This window comes from Cetorhinus maximus, chromosome 14 (assembly GCF_964194155.1).
Source record: "Cetorhinus maximus chromosome 14, sCetMax3.hap1.1, whole genome shotgun sequence".
NCBI lineage: Eukaryota > Metazoa > Chordata > Chondrichthyes > Lamniformes > Cetorhinidae > Cetorhinus > Cetorhinus maximus.
The window spans coordinates 49850764-49869833 of NC_135892.1; the positions used below are offsets into that span (position 1 = coordinate 49850764).

Below are 19070 nucleotides of genomic sequence, written 5' to 3' on the forward strand. Positions count from 1 at the left end.
TTGATTCCAATCATAAAAGTGTATTCAAATTAAAACTAGGTAATCAACTATTCATCTGTCACAATCTTAGAATGCAAATTTAAAAATAAGAGCTTCAGAAACTGTTCTTACAAGATGATTTTTTTATATCACAAAGAAAGCTTGCTCATCATGTGATTTTTACCATCCAGAGTCAAATGATTGTTTATTACTAATATTGCCTGGATTCATTCTCTTTATTCAGGTCGGTGGTAGTTTCACTTCGTCTTCTGCCAAAACTGTTTGGCACTTTTCAACAATTTGGGAGCAGTTATGACACGCATTGGATAACTATGTAAGTAACCTAAGATTGTCAAATGCATTGTAATTTTTCAAGTTAAAGGCTGTTGAGTTTACTTATAAATTACTAATGTAAAAGAAGGCAATTTTTCATTTCCGTTACACCTTATTATATTGCACCTCCCAAGAATATCAACACTTCATGTATTCAGAAGCCAAGCAATGGTTTTTAACATAGACAAAAAGAAAATGCAACAGCAATGGAATTTTTTAAAAATTCATTCACGGGATGTGGGCTTCGCTGGCTGGGCCAGTGTTTATTGCTCACCCCTAGTTGCCCTTGAGAAGGTGGTGGTGAGCTGCTGCCTTGAACCGCTGCAGTCCATGTGGTGTAGGTACACCCACAGTGCTGTCAGGAAGGGAGTTCCAGGATTTTGATCCAGCGACAGTGAAGGAATGCCGATATACTTCCAAGTCAGGATGGTGAGTGACTTGGAGGGGAACTTCCAGGTGGTGGTGTTCCCATGTATCTGCTGCCCTTGTCCTTCTAGATGGCAGTGGTCGTGGGTTTGGAAGGTGCTGTTGAAGAAGCCTTTGTGATTTCCTGCAGTGCATCTTGTAGATGGTACACATTGCTGCTACTGTTCGTCGGTGGTGGAAGGAGTGAATGTTTGTGGATGTGGGTGCCTATCAATTGGGCTGCTTTGTCCTGGATGGTGTCAAGCTTCTTGAGTGTTGAGGGAGCTGCACTCATCCAGGCAAGTGGGGAGTATTCCATCACACTCCTGACTTGTGCCTTGTAGATGGTGGACAGGCTTTGGGGTGTCAGGAGGTGGGTTACTTGCTGCAGGATTCCTAGCCCCTGACCTGCTCTTGTAGCCACAATATTTATATGGCTAGTCCAGTTCAGTTTCTGGTCAATGGCAGCCCTAGGATGTTGAAAGTGGGGGATTCAGTGATGGCAATGCCATTGAACATCAAGGGGCGATGGTTGGATTCTCTCTTGTTGGAGATGGTCATTGCCTGACACTAGTATGGTGCGAATGTTACTTACCACTTGTCAGCCCAAGCCTCGATATTGTCCAGGTCATGCTGCATTTAGACATGGACTGCTTCAGTATCTGAGGAGTCATGAATGGCGCTGAACATTGTGCAATCAGCAGTGCACATCCCCACCTCTGACCTTATCATGGAAGGAAGGTCATTGATGAAGCAGCTGAAGATGGTTGGGCCGAGGACACTGCCCTGAGGAACTCCTGCAGTGATGTCCTGAAGCTGAGATGACTGATCTCAAACAACCACAACCATCTTCCTTTGTGCTAGGTATGACTCCAACCAGCGGAGAGTTTTCCCCCTGATTCCCATTGACTCCAGTTTTGCGAGGACTCCTTGATGCCACACTTCGTCACATGCTGCCTTGATGTGAAGGGCAGTCACTCTCACCTTGTCTCGGGAGTTCAGCTGTTTTGTCCATGTTAGAACCAAGGTTGTAATGAGGTCAGGAGCTGAGTGGTCCTAGCAGAACCCAGTGAGCAGGTTACTGCTAAGCAAGTGCCACTTGATAGCACTGTTGATGACCCCTTCCATTACTTTACTGATGATCGAGAGTAGACTGATGGGGCGGTAATTGGCCGGGTTGGATTTGTCCTGCTTTTTGTGTACAGGACATACCTGGGCAATTTTCCACATAGCCAGGTAGATGCCAGTGTTGTAGTTGTACTGGAACAGCTTGGCTATGGGTGCGGCAAGTTCTGGAGCACAAATCTTCAGTACTATTGTCAGGGCCCATAGCCTTTTCAGCATCCAGCCTTCAGCCATTTCTTGATATCACGTGGAGTGAATTGAATTGGCTGAAGACTGGCATCTGTGATGCTGGGGACCTCCGGTGGAAGCCGAGATGGATCATCCACTCGGCACTTCTGGCTGAAGGTTGTTGCGAATGCTTCAACCTTATCTTATGCACTGATGTGCTGGGCGCCTCCATTATTGAGGATGGGGATATTTGTGGAGCCTCCTCCTCCAGTGAGTTATTTAATTGTCCATCACCATTCACAACTGGATATGATAGGACTGCAGAGCTTATCTCTGATCTGTCGATTGTGGGCTCGCTTTGCTCTGTCTATCACTTGCTGCCTATGCTGTTTGGCACACAAGTCGTAATGTGTTTTGACTTCACAAGGTTGACACCTCGATTTTAAGGTATGCCTGGTGCTGCTTCGGCACTCATTATTGAACCAGGGTTGATCCCCTGGCTTGATGGTAATGGTAGATGGGGGATATGCTGGGCCCTGAGGTTACAGATTATGTTTCAGTACAATTCTGTGGCTGCTGATGGCCCACAGCGCCTCATGGATGCCCAGTCTTAAGTTGCTAGATCTGTTCGAAATCTATCCCACTTAGCACGGTGGCAGTGCCACACAACACAATGGAGGGTATCCCCAATGTGACGGCGGGATTTCGCCTTCACAACGACTGTGCAGTGGCCACTTCTACTGTTACTGCCATGGACAGCTGCATCTGCGGCAGGCAGGTTGGTGAGGATGTGCGGTGGTTACTCCTACCAATACTGTCGTGAGGATTTTTTTGAGGATTTAATTTATTTTTACTGGAATTAGTTGAGAGAAGAATGTTGGTTAGGACAGAGTTCCCTGCTAATCTTCAAATAGTGCTCATAAACGTTTCGAACTACTGGAACATATGACTTTTACTGACACATCGAAGGCTACACCACTGAAAATACTCTACTCCTTCTGTATGGCACTAATGTACGGGCACATATGTACTTCCGTTCTGGACTTGAGCTTATAACCTTTTGACTCATGAGAATATTACTGAATGAAGCATTTTCTTAGTCTAAGCAGTGTTCCCTCTAAGCTGTGCAGTAACCTGAAGACTCCAGCACAGGGTGTGCACAAGTCAGTGCCTTTAAGTTACCATGCCTGCGCAGCCATGCAAAGGAATTTAAGGAGGCCATGCTTTAAACAGTTCGTCACACACTCAACAAAAATTAGTGGGTTTGTTGATTTCAAGTGCCCATCTATATAATTAAGCCTCATGTCTACTAGCATGTGTCCATCTCTTCACAACTTCAAAGAACATTGTAGTGGAAAGGGCGACGTCTGAGGTGTCACACCTCCAAAATGTTGCATGTATATTGTACAAAAATTAGCAATTGGCTGAAATAAACATTTATTTGTTACAAACTAAATATTGAGAATATTCTCCCTGCTCCTGTGCAATAACAACATTTTATGTATAATGAAGAATCAGGTAATTAATTCATAAGAAGTGTGAGGTGCAAATTTTGGGAGGGCATGGGAATATATTTCATGTTTGTGTTTTCAACATTATATACTGTTTTGTCATTAAATGAAAAATCTGAGCTGGTATCTATGATGAAATAGCGTTTAGTAAGGTACGATGGATATGTGTGCTGCGGCCAGAAGAGAATGTATGAGATGCTTTGCTGCTGACTTTGTACATAGCAGCTGGAGTCATGACCCAAATAAATGAGCAGAATCAGATGTTGATCACTGTAGTCATGCTCGGAGAGAGGGAGATCTTTTTGGGCACTAGAACGCCAAGAACAGCATCAGCAAGAATAATTCATCCCAGATGAGAAGAAATGCATTTTATAAATGTATAAGTGAGAAAAAGAAAAGTTTAACAAAATGTAAGTAAATGGAAATGAGTGATTTTAGGGACAGAAGAACAAAATTGCTTGTACTTCAGGCAAGTTTTGTCAAGTGTTAAGTGCAGGCATTGTAGATATTTGTAATATGAATTATTGGTATCAGTAGAATATGTAACCATTTTCCCCTCAAATAGTCATGAAATGATTTGCTTCAGTAGTGTAATACAGTAATGGAGCAACTGCTGTCCTGTTTGGACTGCAGCAGAAATATGATAAAATCAAAATTGCAATCCAATTCCGGACTATGGGTGTACAATACCATGAAAGATATACTTGTAAGTTGATGATACCTTTAATTATATATAGGTGGGCTGAAAAGGAGCTAAACATGATGAAACTTTTCTTTGACAATTTGATACACTACATTCAAGCAGTTAGAGAGGGAGTGCACAAACATCTATTGTAAGTATATCACCCTTTAAAACATTTTGAATTTTAACATGGATTTAAGCATCCGGCATTGTAGGCTGTAAATATGTCCAAAATCTTATTCATGTTTTTTGAAAATGGTATAAGTTGTGCATTTCATTTTCTTCAGAGACCAACTTTGCATATTGGTATTGTGAACTTTGTATTTTTTTTATTCATTCATGGGATGTGGGCATTGCTGGCTAGGCCAGAATTTATTGCCCATCCCGAATTGTAAGAGAGCATTTAAGAGTCAACCACATTGCTTTGGGTCTGGAGTCACATGTGGGCCAGACCAAGTAAGGACAGCAGATTTGCTTCCCTATATGACATTGAAAGTTCCAATCATCAAATACAAGATAAATTTGGAACATAAGCTTAAATTAAGGATATACCAAAATGGTCCATAGTTATACGCTGAAGGAATATTGGAGAGAATGGAAATAAGGTTTGTTAAGACTGTTCCACCTTTCTGAATTATTTAACCTAAATTTCATGCATAATTTTGTTTGGCCATTGTGAATAAATTAATTGGAGGGACTTGTACTCTTAAGGGAAATTATATATAATAGCCCCAAGTATCTTTACTTTATGCCATGCTTTCAGGGAATAATAATGAGGTAATCATAATAGGAACACATATTGAAGTGGAATCTGTTTTTCTCTGATTTTTGCCTCATTTGTTGTTGATTTCTGGCTGTGGAAGGGGAATCCTCTCATCCCTTCAGAAACAGAGCATGTTAAATAGGATCAGAATAATAGGATCATGCACCACTGTCCTGCCCCTTACACGAGTCAATAGGCCCAGGTGATCTTATTATTGAGAACCTGTACCTTCATAGCCTTCGAGTCAGAAAGGAAGCACTAGATGACATTTTCCAGCTTCTATGTACAGATCTGTAATCCAGATCAAGTGCTTAATCAATCCTACCAGTGACTGTAAAAATGAGTACAGCTCTCCAATTTTTAGCAGCTGTTTTTTTTTTCAATTTATTCTTTCATGGGATATGGGCTTTGCTGGCAAGGCCATTTGTTGCTCATCCCTAATTGCCCTTGAACTGAGTGGCTTGCTAGGCCATTTGAGAGGGCAATTAAGGGTCAACCAAATAAATGAGCCAAACATCATGGGGAGAATTTCTCTCTGTCGGGGAGGGGATGCAGGTGTGTGCGTAGCCGATCACCACTATTTTATGTCGGCGGGCCAATTAAGGCCTGCCCAGCATGACACATGCCCGAGAGCGCTCAAGCGCTGAGTGCACCCTGTGCGGGGGGAGGGGGGGTTGCCTGAGTCGGGGCCTGCGCTCTTTCGTGCTTGCACACGAAAGAGTGCAGATATCTCCCTGAGGCACAGAGCTACCTCAGGGAGATTAGTTTAAGTTTAAAAAATTTTAATAAAGGGAAAAAAAAAATTTTAGGACATGCCCCCTCATGTGAAACTGTCACATGACCTGGGACATGTCTATGAATTTTATTAAAAGTTTTTTCAAACCTTCAAAATCCTTCATGAAACCTCATCCAGCCCATGAATGAGGTTCCATGAAAAATGTAAAGGCCGCCTGGGCTCTTCGCCTGCCTGCCAACCTTAAGGTTGGACGGGCAGTTCAGTTTATTGTCTTAATTGATAGTTAACTGGCCTAAATAGGCCTTTGACAGTTCGGTGGGCGTGCAGCCGACTCGGGTGCGTGCCTGCCGAACTGAAAACCTGAACAACATGCGGTGACGACGGGATGCACGCCTAACGTCACCGTGCGTCATTTTACGCTTCGGCAAGTGAGTCCTGTCCCCGCTCACCGAGCCAAAGATGCTGCCTCACGTTTAATGCCCCTCTCCCCTCCCCAATTCTCTCAAAACTCATTGAGCAGAATTTTCTGCCTACCGGGCGGGCGGGCCCGACCCAATCTCCGGGTGGCGGGAAGCCGATCCCCGCCGGAGAAGCGGGCCCCACCACCATTTTAAGTGGGTGGGCCAATTAAGGCCTGCGCAGCGTGACACCCAGCGGGAAGCGTTATGCGCTCCCTGTGTGGGGGGTGGGGATTCCCCAAATGTGAGAATGCGCTCTTTCGCGCATGCACACGAAAGAGCGCACATCTCCCTGAGGCTAAGCGCTGCCTCAGGGAGATTGCTGACAGCTGTATACACATTAAAAATCGAGAAAAAAAAATCCGTAACATGTCCCCCTCATGTGACAATGTCACATGAGATGGGACATGTTCATAAATTTCACTAAAACTTTATTAAACTTTTAAAATCCCTACATGAAACCTCATCCCTCTGATGGATGAGGTTTCATGTTTTTTCTATTCCCCGCCGGGGCGCCTGGCTTGCCCGCCAACCTTAAGGTTGGACGGGCAGATCCTTTAATTGTTTTAATGAACCTGTCAATGGCCTCAATTGGCCATTGACAGGTCAGTGGGTGCACAGCTGATTTTGCTGCGGGCCCGCCTTCCTGAAGATTTAAATGGGGCAGGATGACGTCGGGGGTTCCCCCTGACATCATCCCGTGTCATTTTGCATGGCGGTGAGTGGGCCCTGCCCCCTGCTCTCCGACGGCAAAATTCAGCCCGTTATAATTTTAAAGACTGATTTTCCAGCCAGATGAAAGTCCCTTAATCTCAATATAGGTCAAACTGCCCCGTTTTATCACAAGAAGCTAGTGCTTTCCTTAATTATGCATTGTCAACCCCTGGAGCCTGACTGTGGCTGAATAAGTAATAAAATCTTTCTTCATGTTGAAACTTCCACTACTTTTAAGTGTGTATATATAATCCTAAAATAGAATGAGTGCATGCTTTCATTCCTGTTTCTCTGCATGCCCTTAAATATATGAAAGCCTTAAGAATAGGAATGAGGTAAAAGAAACCCCAGCATTTTCTTACTAATTTCCCAACATTAACTCTACATCTGACCATTTTAATATAGGTACAGCCATGGCGCAGAGGTGCAGGTTCGCTTGCAGTTTCTGACATGTGTTTTTTCAACTCTAGGATCTCCAGACCATTTTAGTAAGTGTATTTTTTATTTGCTGCGTTAATAATTGCGATGCTTCTTTGAGAAAAGTTCTTTTTGACTTATTAGCAACATATTATATGGTGTAACACTGAGCCAGAATAGACCAGAAGAGCCTGGAATGCATCACTGAGTAAACTCATCTTAGCCAAGATGATGGGAGCATGGAGCTAAGGTGTTGTGACAAAGAAGTCATGTCAGATAAACAAAGCTTAGCCCTTGAGGAGTTTGGGAACTTGTGGTCTTTAAGGAGCAATTTTACAACAAATTCCAAGAGTCTGGGTGGATGTCAGCATTACAGTGAGATACATAAATAAATGGGGAGTGACAGGTTCCAGATTCATACATGACAAGTATGATACCTGAGTTGTCATAGCCTAACAGTTTTTTCTGTTTAATATTCCACAGAGGTGGGGTAGGTCATAGCAGATTCCTTGAACTGGCTGAGGATCCAACTGCAAAAATAGACCCAGAAGCAAGCCCGATAATTATTCATTGATGAAATTACCCAGTAATTTATTTTATGCTAATTTTCAAGAATAAATAGCTGATAAGGCTTGACTGCATGAGGTCATACATTTGAGTTATAGGATTTCCTATGCTATCCTTTCATAACTTGTGCTAATTTCATGATCGTGAGGAAGTGATGACCATATGTTGGTTGAGCAAAACTTGGTTCTTGGATTTGTTGGAAGTGAGCTTTTGATTAGGAACTAGTTGCAAAATCTGCCCTCCAGGATTAAAGGGCAGATATGAACCAGAACGTTGAATATAGCTGTTTAGGGTTTGAAGATAGAACCATGTGAAAGTTAGGGCACAGAAAGAGGCCATTCAGCCCATTGTGACTGCTCCAGTTGTAAAAGCTAACCGCCCATTCTAATCCCACCTTCCAGCACCGAGTCCGTAGCCTCGCAGGTTACAGCACTTCAGGTGTAGATCCAGGTACCTTTTAAATGAGCTGAGTGTTTCTGCCTCAACCACCAATCCAGGCAGCGAATTCCAGACACCTACTGCCCTCTGGGTTAAAAAGACTTCCTGATATCCCCTCTAATCCTTCTACCAATCAACTTAAATCTGTGCTCCCTAGTAATTGACCTCTCCGCTAGGGGAAACAGACCTTCCCTGTCTACTCCATCTAGGCCCCTCATAATTTTGTACATCTCAGTCAAGTCACCCCTCGGCCTCTGATCTGATCTTTTTATGTATTGAAGCCTTTAACTACTTCGAATCTCATACCCAGTGCTTTTACAGTCTATTGGCCGCCTTCAACAAGAAATACAGGTCCTGAAAATTTAGTTGTGACCATATTCATGAAAGATGCACAGAGTTGAGTAATTAAGTGACCAATAACATGCTTTGCATTTGAATCTCGTTTAGCACAAACATAATGGAGATATTTAAACTCCTGTCTTTTCCAGCATTCTTGAGAGTCAGCCTCATGTAGGGTCAACCCATGCTATAAATTTGGCCTCAGATCACATAGAAGATTAGGCCCCAGGTTGTGCCTCATTTATCTTAGGAAGTAAAACTGCCAGACTTGTATCTAACGTAAATAGTTAATTCCAAAAAGGAACAGTTGCTCACAAAGCTGTACTACTGGACATTAATCTTAATCTTGTAATTGTATTTTTAAGGAACATCTTGTCGCAGCATTAATCTAGCCAGAGTTTGGCACTAATTAGTTTGCATCTTCAGGGACTACAGTATAGGAATAACTGATGTGGGGTATAAAAATTACGTAGTTATGCAATTCAGTATTGTGACACAATTATGAGCAGAGTTGAAGGAACCCTACCTTGCATCTGTATTTGGTCAGAAAGCATGTTTTGTTGCCACTGGTGTAAAAGTTGTAATGTTTCATACCCCCAGCACCTTATTTTTAAAAAGTGCAAATAAATTTTTAAGCAAGTTGACCATCATTAATCTTTTAATCATTTCAAAGTGCTATTTCCTTTTTGCTTTTTAAAGCATGTAATATATAATTTTGTTTATCAATATGTGTATTGAATATTAAGCCCTCCAAAGACACTGATTATTGCTATTATATCAATGCCCTTTTTGGATGGTGGCGTACCACTTTCCAGTAGTTCATTATCTGATTGCATGACAGTCCAAACCCATATTCAACTTGCACTTCCTTTTAAAGTTTGGATTTAAAATCTGTTCCCCAAGTATTTTTCTATTCCTCACCCCTACAGCCCAAACTGTAATATCACTGTATCTCATCTTAGGGCTGAGTCTTGACCAGGTGGATATCTTGTGGCATTGCCTTGTGGAGGACCCTGAATGTTATGATGATGCATTGCACTGGTTCCTAAATCAGGTTCGCAGTAAAGACCAGCATGCTATGGGCATGGAAACATACAAGCATCTTTTTTTAGAAAAGGTTAGTGAAACTCTGCAGTTTACATTCCTGGGTATTGCTGTCATAGATTTTATTTTGCCTGTGAACGACAGTGCTGTAAACTTTTTTGACTCAAATGTCCACCTTTGTGCAATTTGGAAGATAGACAAGTTTTGCAATTGCAAATGCATTTAACAAATTGGGCTAGCTGAATTAACAGTTTAATAAATAAATTAGAAACCTTTAATTTGTAAATTAAAACAACATATGAGCAGATGACTGCAAGCTTTTCTTCATGCCTATAGATTTGTATATATAATGAATGAAGTGCCAATCAAGAGTAAGTAGCTAGACAATGCGCTAGGTATTATGTAACATACATTTGCCTTATCCCATTATAACTTTTAATAGGTGCTAGTTTCAATTGTTTTCTCATTTTGTCAAATTGTGTATTATATACTTTAGATGCCGCAGTTAAAACCAGAAACTATCAGCATGACTGGTTTAAATCTATTCCAGCATTTATGCAATTTGGCCCGGCTTGCAACCAGTGCTTATGATGGTGGTTCCAGTTCCGAGGTGAGAGAAAAATAAAAATTACACTGGAGAGATTTCTGTGCAAAGTTGATGTAAGCCCAGTAAGGATTGGGCAAAGTCATTTAAATTTGAATATTTGTTTCATTTCCTACAATCACCTCTACAGCTCTTTAGTGTGGTTGCTTCAAATAATGCAGTATATATAAATATCATGCTAGAAATTGCAATAGAGCAGCTCCAGCTGGAAGCTGTGGGAAATGTTGACTTGTGATACTTTTGGTTGTGTGAGTTGCTTTTTTAGTTTTCACTGCAAGTGCCAATTGAATTTCTGGCATGTGAGCTAGCCATGGGAAACTTTTTTTCTTTGAAAACCAGACGGACTTTACAGTTGATTTTAAATATCTTGACTAGAATTTGCAACCTTTTTTAGTAGATTTGTTTCTTGATGGTTTGTCAGTGGGAGCTACTTTGCATGATCAAAAAAATCCTGCAGCAAATACAGACTAAGTTTTCACTTCAAGCTGGTGTTTTGTTGGTACATATAACTTCTTAAAAATCATTATACAAAATATCTGCAATACTTGGTAAAATACATGCTAATTGTCAGTAACCATTTTTTAAAACCAAGATCAATTGTTTCTGGTTCTAAATGAGAATGCAGCCACTTGAGAGAGTTGAAGGCGATTTATGTAATGGTTAAGGTGACCAAACCCCAGAAGTGTCATTAGATCCAAGAACTTTAGTTACAAGGATATATTGATGTGATCACTTCCTTCATTCCACATTTTATTACAATTGCTGGGACAAGTTCCCAAATTTTGGCAATTCTTTGACACCTCACCCATGAAATAATATGTTGTCTAAGGGCCCAGAAAATGGGTATTGTCAGGTACCATGGTGGGAATCACAGAACAATTACATCATCGACCTAATGATCTTCTATGATATATGCCTTTGCCAGCAGAGGTCACTGGAAAGAAACAAGAAAAGGGAATTCTAGTCAATTTTCTCCATTAACCTTCATTTCTAACACTGGGGTGCAAGGGTAATTATAGACCTTGAGCCCTGGCCAAAATTGGCAAACCCAGCACTATAAATTAAAGACAAAATCTTCCTCTTCTGCATGGTTCATAATATGGATGGTACCCAACCTGTTAGGCAGGGAATCGAGTTTTTTCTATTTTATATTAAACCTTATGGTGCTATAATTATGATACTGATGCATTTTTTGGTTTGTGGACCTGGTGTACTTTCTGGACCTCTGCCTTAACACAAATGTTTTGAAGGTCCATGTAGCAGTTGTAATATTTTCTTCATTTTCTGCTAATAGAAAGGTGCCATTCTTGCCTCTCGATTCTTGAAGTTTTCCAAAATAAATAAACACATAACCAGTGATTTTGTGTGTGGAATTTGAACCCGATTGATCTCAATTACTGCATCTGTTATTTGAGTACAATATTATTGTGACCTGAAGATTACTTGGAAAGCTGTAATTACAGGGGCTGCATCAAACCAACTTTTAATTAAGTGACGGTAGTACAGACAAAGAGAGTAGTGGTGAACAGTTGCTTTTAAGACTGGAGGGAAATATACAGTGGTGTCCCAGGGGTCTAAATTAGCATCACTACTCTTTTTGATCTGTGTTAATAACCTGAATTTGGGTGTAAAGGGCATATTTTCAAAGTTTGCAGATGACGTGAAACTTGGAAATGTAGCAAGTAATGGGGAGGATAGTAGCAGACTTTAGGAGAATATATTAAAAACAAAACAAGTGTTGGAAATGATCAACAGGTCAGGAAGCATCTTTGGAGAGAAACAGAGTTGATGTTTCAGGTCAAGATGACCTGTCATCAGGAGAATGCAGACAGACTGGTAAGACGGGTGGAGGCATGGCAGATGGCAAATTCAATGTAGAGAAGTGTGAAATGATACATTTGCAAGGAGGGATGGTAGCTATAAACTCATCAAAGAGGCTATTTGCCCAACGTATCCATGTTGGTGCTTTGCAAGAGCAATTCACTAACACCAGTCCCCTGCCTTTCCCCAGAGCCCTGCAAATTTTCCCTTTTTTGATAATGATCCAAGTCTTTCTTTTTATGGGGAACTGGAATGGAAGTAGAGTTGAGGTCAAGAAGACATCAGCCATGATCTTATTGAATCATGGAGCAGGCTTGAGGGGCGTTATGGCTTATGCCTACTCCTATCTTATGTAAGCTGAACTTGTATATATCAGCCTTCCATCTGAGGTTGCTTTTGCTTTCCTGTTGATTGGATGAAGATATAGGCCTATGAACATGTTTCTGCCCCTTTTTCATTGTGTGGGAATGGAAAAGGGTTGTTTCACTATTAAAGCTGTTATATAATTTTTCAACTCCTACAAGATTATTTCATGTGAGCAGTGAAATCACTAAAAATGTTATGAGCACTACTGCTTCTAAACCAGATGAAATTGGATACGAATTAGTACTTTCCTTATATATAAATACATACAAAAATGTGTTCCTTTCTTTAAAAGCAGCTTTGTGGAATGGATCAACTCTGGGGCATTGCATTAAGGGCTCAAACAGCTGATGTTAGCCGAGCAGCTATCCAGTACATCAATTCCTATTATATTAACGGCAAGTAACTTGTTTTTATTTTCCAGTCTTAATAATTTTAAGTAACTGAAACTAGATCATTTTCTACACTGTGAAATGTAGAATTTTTTTTATAAAGAATTTGCTAGGCAGTTACAAAATTTGAAAACTCCATGTTCGTTGTTCATTGGTGTGAGGTAGGGAAAAGAATAGATTGCAATGAAAATGTTGTCATGCTACGTGTAGGCACTATTATTTTTGTTTTATGCTATTTAACTTGCTGTTAATTTTTTTTTGTAGCTTTGACCAGTTTTTCATAAACTCCAATGTCCACATTACAATGAAACATGCCCCTGTAAATGCTTTCACTCTGTTTACATAATTTAATTACTGGATTCTGACAATTCTCTCAGATGATTTCTGATTTATTTTTATCTGCCATCTTCTTATTGCTTATTTATGAAATTTCATCATTTATCTTTTAATGCTTCATGAAACATTGAGGCCAAGTACCAGCTTTAATGAAAACCTGGCTTGGAATTAATATTTTTGCTCAGAGCTCTGAGCTGAATTTAGCTTGTACAATTTAAATGTTTGGTGTGTGCTGAATTTTTTAAGATGTACCAACACCTGTGAAGTCAGTTATGCAGAGGAATTTTTTCCTTAGTTTCTAACAGCTCCCAATTATTTAGAGGAAAGCTAGGGAAAGGATTTCAAAAACTTAGTGAACTTCAGTTTAAAAAATAGATTGCATATGTGAGAGAGGAAAATGACCATTCTAATTCCACACCTCTTGTAGCCTTTCTTTTCTGTTGGGGGAGAGAGACACAGGAGTTGGAGAAAGAGAGGTGGGGTGGGGTGGAAATGAGCTGGAGTGTTTCTTTGTAATGTTCAGTTTTCAAAAAAAACAAGAATTTTGAAGACAGCACATTACCATGCTTGTTTTTTGACCATGAGAAAATGGTCAACATTAATTTCGTATGGCCAGGAGATGGATTATAATTTCTAACACCTGCAAGATGGGAAAGATAGTCATCTGATGTCTTTTTCTCATTCTAGTTTCTTTTTTTAAAAAGTCGAACTTTAAATGCAAAAAACCTCTGAGGGAATATTATAAAATAAGGTAGGATGGGGCAGTAGGAAAGTATCTGTTTGAGGCGGGGTATGTCGAAGGCCCTTCCCATCGGGGGAAGCTGCTGAGTGTGGTGAGATTGAATGGAGAGCTAAGGGCATGCAAGTGGCAATGAAGATCAAGGATGAAAGTTTTGAGCAAGAACTTCAAAGGGGAAGAGTTGTCTTTCACACACACAAGTGAGTGTGCGCTTATGGAAGGTGAAGGGGTAGGGAACAGGATGCAAATGAGGGGATGGGGGAAGCATATATGCCTAAAGGCCACATTACCTGGAAGCCCCACTATGAAAGCAGCCCACATATTGCTGATTCCTTTCTCCATCACATCATGCCAGATCATTCACTAGCTCCTAACTGAAAGGACAGAGGGAACAGCAATATGAGGTCAGAGAGAAAGGTTTAAGGGAGATTAGGAAAAAAGAAGAGACTGAAACAAAGAGCTTGATTTTAATTGTGCAGGTGGATGTGTTTTGAATGAGTTAAGATCTCACCCAGTGACACAAAGACAGATAACAGAGAGGTCATATTCTTCGATTTATTCTGTGAAACGGTATAGGACATAATATATCAAAAATCTTGTGATTGCCCTTTCTGTCCATAACATCTTTCTTCCAGTTGCCATGTTTTTGCCATCCGTGTCAAATTTTCCATTATAAATTCCAATGCCCACATTAGTAATTGAAACGTAGTAATGGAAAATGTCCAAATTACTAATAGAAATGGAGCCTATGGGCAGAAATTTGCGCTGAGCAGGCGAGCATGCGCCTGACCCACTCGAGAATAAAACAGTGCCTGAAAACTTCAGGTGAGCATCCCGACATCATCGCACACTCGAGTGATATTTTGGTTGATGGGCGCATGCAAGAGCCGGAGCCATGTCTGCCATCAGTTATGAGGCCAGTTAAGGCCAGTAAAAAAAGCAATTAAGCTAGATTTTACATTGCCTGTGCGATTTTGCGCTCGTTGCACAGGCGAAATGGGCGGGCAGGCAGCCGACAATTTGCTTAACCTTGCCTGAGGGCAGGATAAAAAGGGTCAGCAGCATTGTCAGTGTGAGCAGTGAGGAGTTTTGGAGATAGTTTGCTGCTGATTGCTTATTGACACTTTGCAGCTTCATCTCTATTCTAGGCTTCATTCTTAGCATTTCCAGGCTTCATTTCAGGACTTATTGGTGTCTCCAGGACCCCTGGAGGATTCAGACCACGTAAACCCTTCCAGGTATCAGACAGCCTTCCGTTACCCTGGTAATGGGTGTTGTGGTCTCTGCTGGTGGCACCCTTTCTGAGGGGAAAGAGAGGGGCAGGTGGGAAAGGAGGCCAGGTGTCCCAATGCAGTTTCCAGGGGAGGGACCTGTGGGAGGAAAGGTGCAGGCACAAAGGGCGCGGGGCCAGCAGAAAGTTCAAGGCAGAAGGTGCCACTATCCTGCTGCCAGGGTTTACAGGCGGCGATGCAGCTACCTCAGTATGTTTGAGGTGCATTGCCGAAGGAGGATCCGTGACCTCCATTTGTCAGGTGATTGGGCCTGAGATCAGCTCCAACTGTGTGGGTGGACACCCAATGCCAGTGACTCTGAAGATCACAGTGGCTCTCAACTCCTTGCCTCCGGCTCTTTCCAGGGGTCAGTGGGGGATCTGTGTGGGATCTCCCAATCAGCTGTCCACAGTTGCGTGAAGCTGGTGACAGAAGCTCTGTTCAGGCGGGTACTAACATATGTTCTTTACCGTATGGATGAGGCCAGCCAGGCTAAGCGAGCCAGAGGCGTTGCAGCAATATCTGGGTTCCCCCTCGTCCAGGGTGCCATCGACTGCGCACGTGGTCACCAAGGCATCAGCGGATCAGCCGGGTGCCTTCATCAACAGGAAGGGATTCTACTCCATATACGTGCAGAGTGTGTGACCACAGGAGGAATCATCTGCAAGTCTGTGCAAGGCACCAAGACAACTCCCATGATGCTTACATCCTGAGACACTCCCAGGTGACGAGGCTCTTCAGTGCTCCAACCCGACTGGATTAATGGCTGCTGGGTGACGAGGGCTATCCATTGAAAAGGTGGCTTGTGATGCTTCTCCATCACTCAAGAACAGAGGCAGAGCAGCGTTACGATAGGAGTCATGCCTCCACAAGGGTGGTGGTAGAGGGGACCATAGGTCTTCTCAAGATGCGCTTCTAATTCCTGGACTGTTCAGAGGGTGCACTAAAATACCCCCCAGAGCGGGTGTCACTGACAGTGGTTACATGCTGCACTCTCCACAATTTGGCACTGGCAAGGGGGGGAAACCGCTAGAGGAAGAGGATCTTGAGGCAGCTGCACAGGCCACAGATGATGAACCCAGTAGTGAGTCAGAAGAGGAGCACGGTGAGGGGAATACTGAGGCCATGGAGGCAGACCTTATTTGCCTCCAGGGAGGCAAGGACACCAGGAACGCCTTGGTCGAATGCTCCTTCAGCTAGGCTGCCAAAGATTTGCTTCCACCTCATGCCAGGGCTGCTGCCTGCATTCCAGATGTCTGAAATGACCCTTTCATTTGCACCCAAAGTCCACTCAGTGCTTGTGCAACAAAGCATCCAGCTACTCACGTCCAGCATTACATACTGGCATACCCTGCACCAGAAATGAAAAAGGTGAAGCATACTCAGACCATCAGAACCAAAGCAAATTTAATGTTATTGTCACATTGAATGCATAATGACATTACCATTACTGGCGTTCATGTCCACTCCAGCAGACATATAAACCAAACATAAATGAACAGAAAATCACCTGTAAACAATCCCTGTTGTGCTCATGGTGCCTTTAACTTACATTTTTGAATGCTAAGTATTGGTGCTCCCCTCTCACTGGGACTGTCATTGGAGGCAGCCAGCTGACTCTGCTGTCTTGTTGGCCTTGATGACCTTGGCGGGCGGTCGTCCTCTGGCCAGTGAAGCCTATGCTGGCCCTGCCAGGGAGGGAGTGGCCAGTGCCATGGTTGGCATCTCCCCAGTCATCGCAGCCTCAGATGCCACGGTCACTAGTGGAGTGGCGAAAGAGCTGCTGCCGTCATCCAGAGTGCCCTGAGATGAGCCCGCAGAGACGACGCAGCTCGTGCGCCAACGTGAGGTTGCTCTGGACCTCCCTGCTCACAATTGATGGACGGGCACCTAGCTGGGATACTGGGAGCCTCATCCAACCCCCTGACTGGCCCTGACCACCTGAGGACATTGCCTGTGTGAGGGCTTGCAGGTTCGAGCGCAACCCGAGGAACCCCTGATTCTGCCCCTGGAGTTGCTTCTCCTTGACAGTCGCCACCCTCTCAATGGAGGAGACAGTGTTCTCGGCCATGAGGGTCAACACAGTGCTCATGCTCCACGTGGACTCCTCCACAGCAGAGACCATGGCGCGCACACACTCGCAGATCTCCACCAGATCCTCCTGCACATCCCGCTGGTCATCCAGCATCTGCCACCTAACGGACGACTCCAGAGGCTCATCATCTGCCTCCCACCCTGCATCGTCCTGGTCTCCAGCAGTCTTCCAACTGCCAGCGCCCTGGGCACTCTCTGCCTCAGCCTGCACCTCGAGCGAATGTGAAGTGCCCTCATCAATTGTGCACCAACATCCTGGCTCTGATCTAATGCCCACTGAGGCACTGGTATCTGCGCTGGTGCCTGGTTCAGAGAACGGGTGTGACACAGGTGCAAATGAAGCTCGGCGGTCTTCCGACATCAGGGGTGACCCTTCGGGATCCAGAGAGCGATTGCTTGCCGGCGATTCTAAGGGAGAACAAGGACATGTCATTAGTTAAAGTCATCACACTAACACTGTGCATGCCAGGCATCCTGGTGAGACAACGGAGATCTGCATCATGGTGCCATCGTCTTTCAATGATCAATGGGGACTCCAGGTTTGAGGCTCCCATCAGTGAAGAGACTACACTAGAATGGTTCCACAATCTGAAACACTCACCCCTGTGCAATGCACTCTTGCCTTCGTCTAGCACCCGGCCTCTCCACGCCCATTGCATGTGGAGCATGCTGGCTCTCCAGCACAAGGGTGTCCTGCTCGAACCTGATCAGCAGCAGGGTAGGCCTCTGCCTGTATGTGGCCTCTCTGATTGATTGGTTATGGCATGTCTTCACCTGAAAGGACAGAGGAGCATTGATTAGTCCACCCTCTCACTGCAGCTCCATTACAGCCTGGCCAACCCCAGCTGAGGGGCACAGGGATTTCCCAAGTCGTGGTTCTTGAGCCGCAAAGCACTCAGTCCAAGCAGCCAGGGCCCACCTCTTTGGTCAGCTCCAGCATCATTGACAGTTGGCACTCTAGACTCCACCACCTGAGGTCCATGGGAGGATGGCCACACCATAACACTTCTGCACATTGACCCATGCCAACACTGTACTTGCCCTTCCTGAGTGCAGCAGGACATTGAGCCTCTTCTGGCACTGCACCCATGTGCGCCGCACCACATCATGGCCTTTAACCAGCGCTGCAACCTCTTCCCATGGCCTCTTTATGAGGTGTGGTGGCCTTCTCCTCCCATCTCTGGGGACAAGGGTGTCCCCCCTGGCAGTCACCTCCTCTAGGAGGACGGTGAGCCACTCATCTGAAAAGCAGAGGGCTGAGTGCTCACCCGACCTGCCCTCCACCTGCTGTGTTGAGCCGCACTCTACTCCATAACATGAATATTGACAACGCAGAGGGAACGTTTTTCCATGGCAGCCTTCAAGGGGCTGTCTGCGCCGTTTTTAAACTGGCCGCTGGGTCGCCATTGGACCCAGCGGCCGACAGGCACTTGCCCCCGCCCCTTCCCAACCATTGGGGAGCTGCGTTTCACATCTTAATTGGTCCACCAGCGTGAAATCACGGTCATGGGCTGATCGTGGGCAGCGGCCCGTTTCCTAGCCAATCCCGGGCCCGCCCGCTGACCTGAAAATTCTGCCCTATTTAAATTTGTCACTGTAATTAAAACCCCATTGCCTCTGGTGACATTACGACACCTCAGTTTTGCGTCTCCTAGCACCTCAGCCTGCAGACCAGAGAAACTCATTTGCTCCAATCAACTTTACTTCTCTGTTACAAAAACAAAATTACCTGGAAAAACTCAGCAGGTCTGGCAGCATCGGCGGAGAAGAA

The 19070-nt window shown here is 43.8% G+C and overlaps 1 protein-coding gene across 1 annotated transcript in view; it reads left to right on the forward strand.

Annotated features, from left to right (window-relative positions):
• The window catches only part of usp34 (ubiquitin specific peptidase 34), a 273481-nt gene that overhangs the window by 92303 nt on the left and 162108 nt on the right, over positions 1-19070 (forward strand). Inside the window, exons 18-23 of the mRNA XM_078556887.1 lie at positions 224-313; positions 4259-4354; positions 7280-7362; positions 9598-9752; positions 10176-10289; positions 12763-12865. Of these exons, the coding sequence (XP_078413013.1) occupies positions 224-313; positions 4259-4354; positions 7280-7362; positions 9598-9752; positions 10176-10289; positions 12763-12865 (641 nt within the window). The remainder of the gene's footprint in view (positions 1-223; positions 314-4258; positions 4355-7279; positions 7363-9597; positions 9753-10175; positions 10290-12762; positions 12866-19070) is intronic.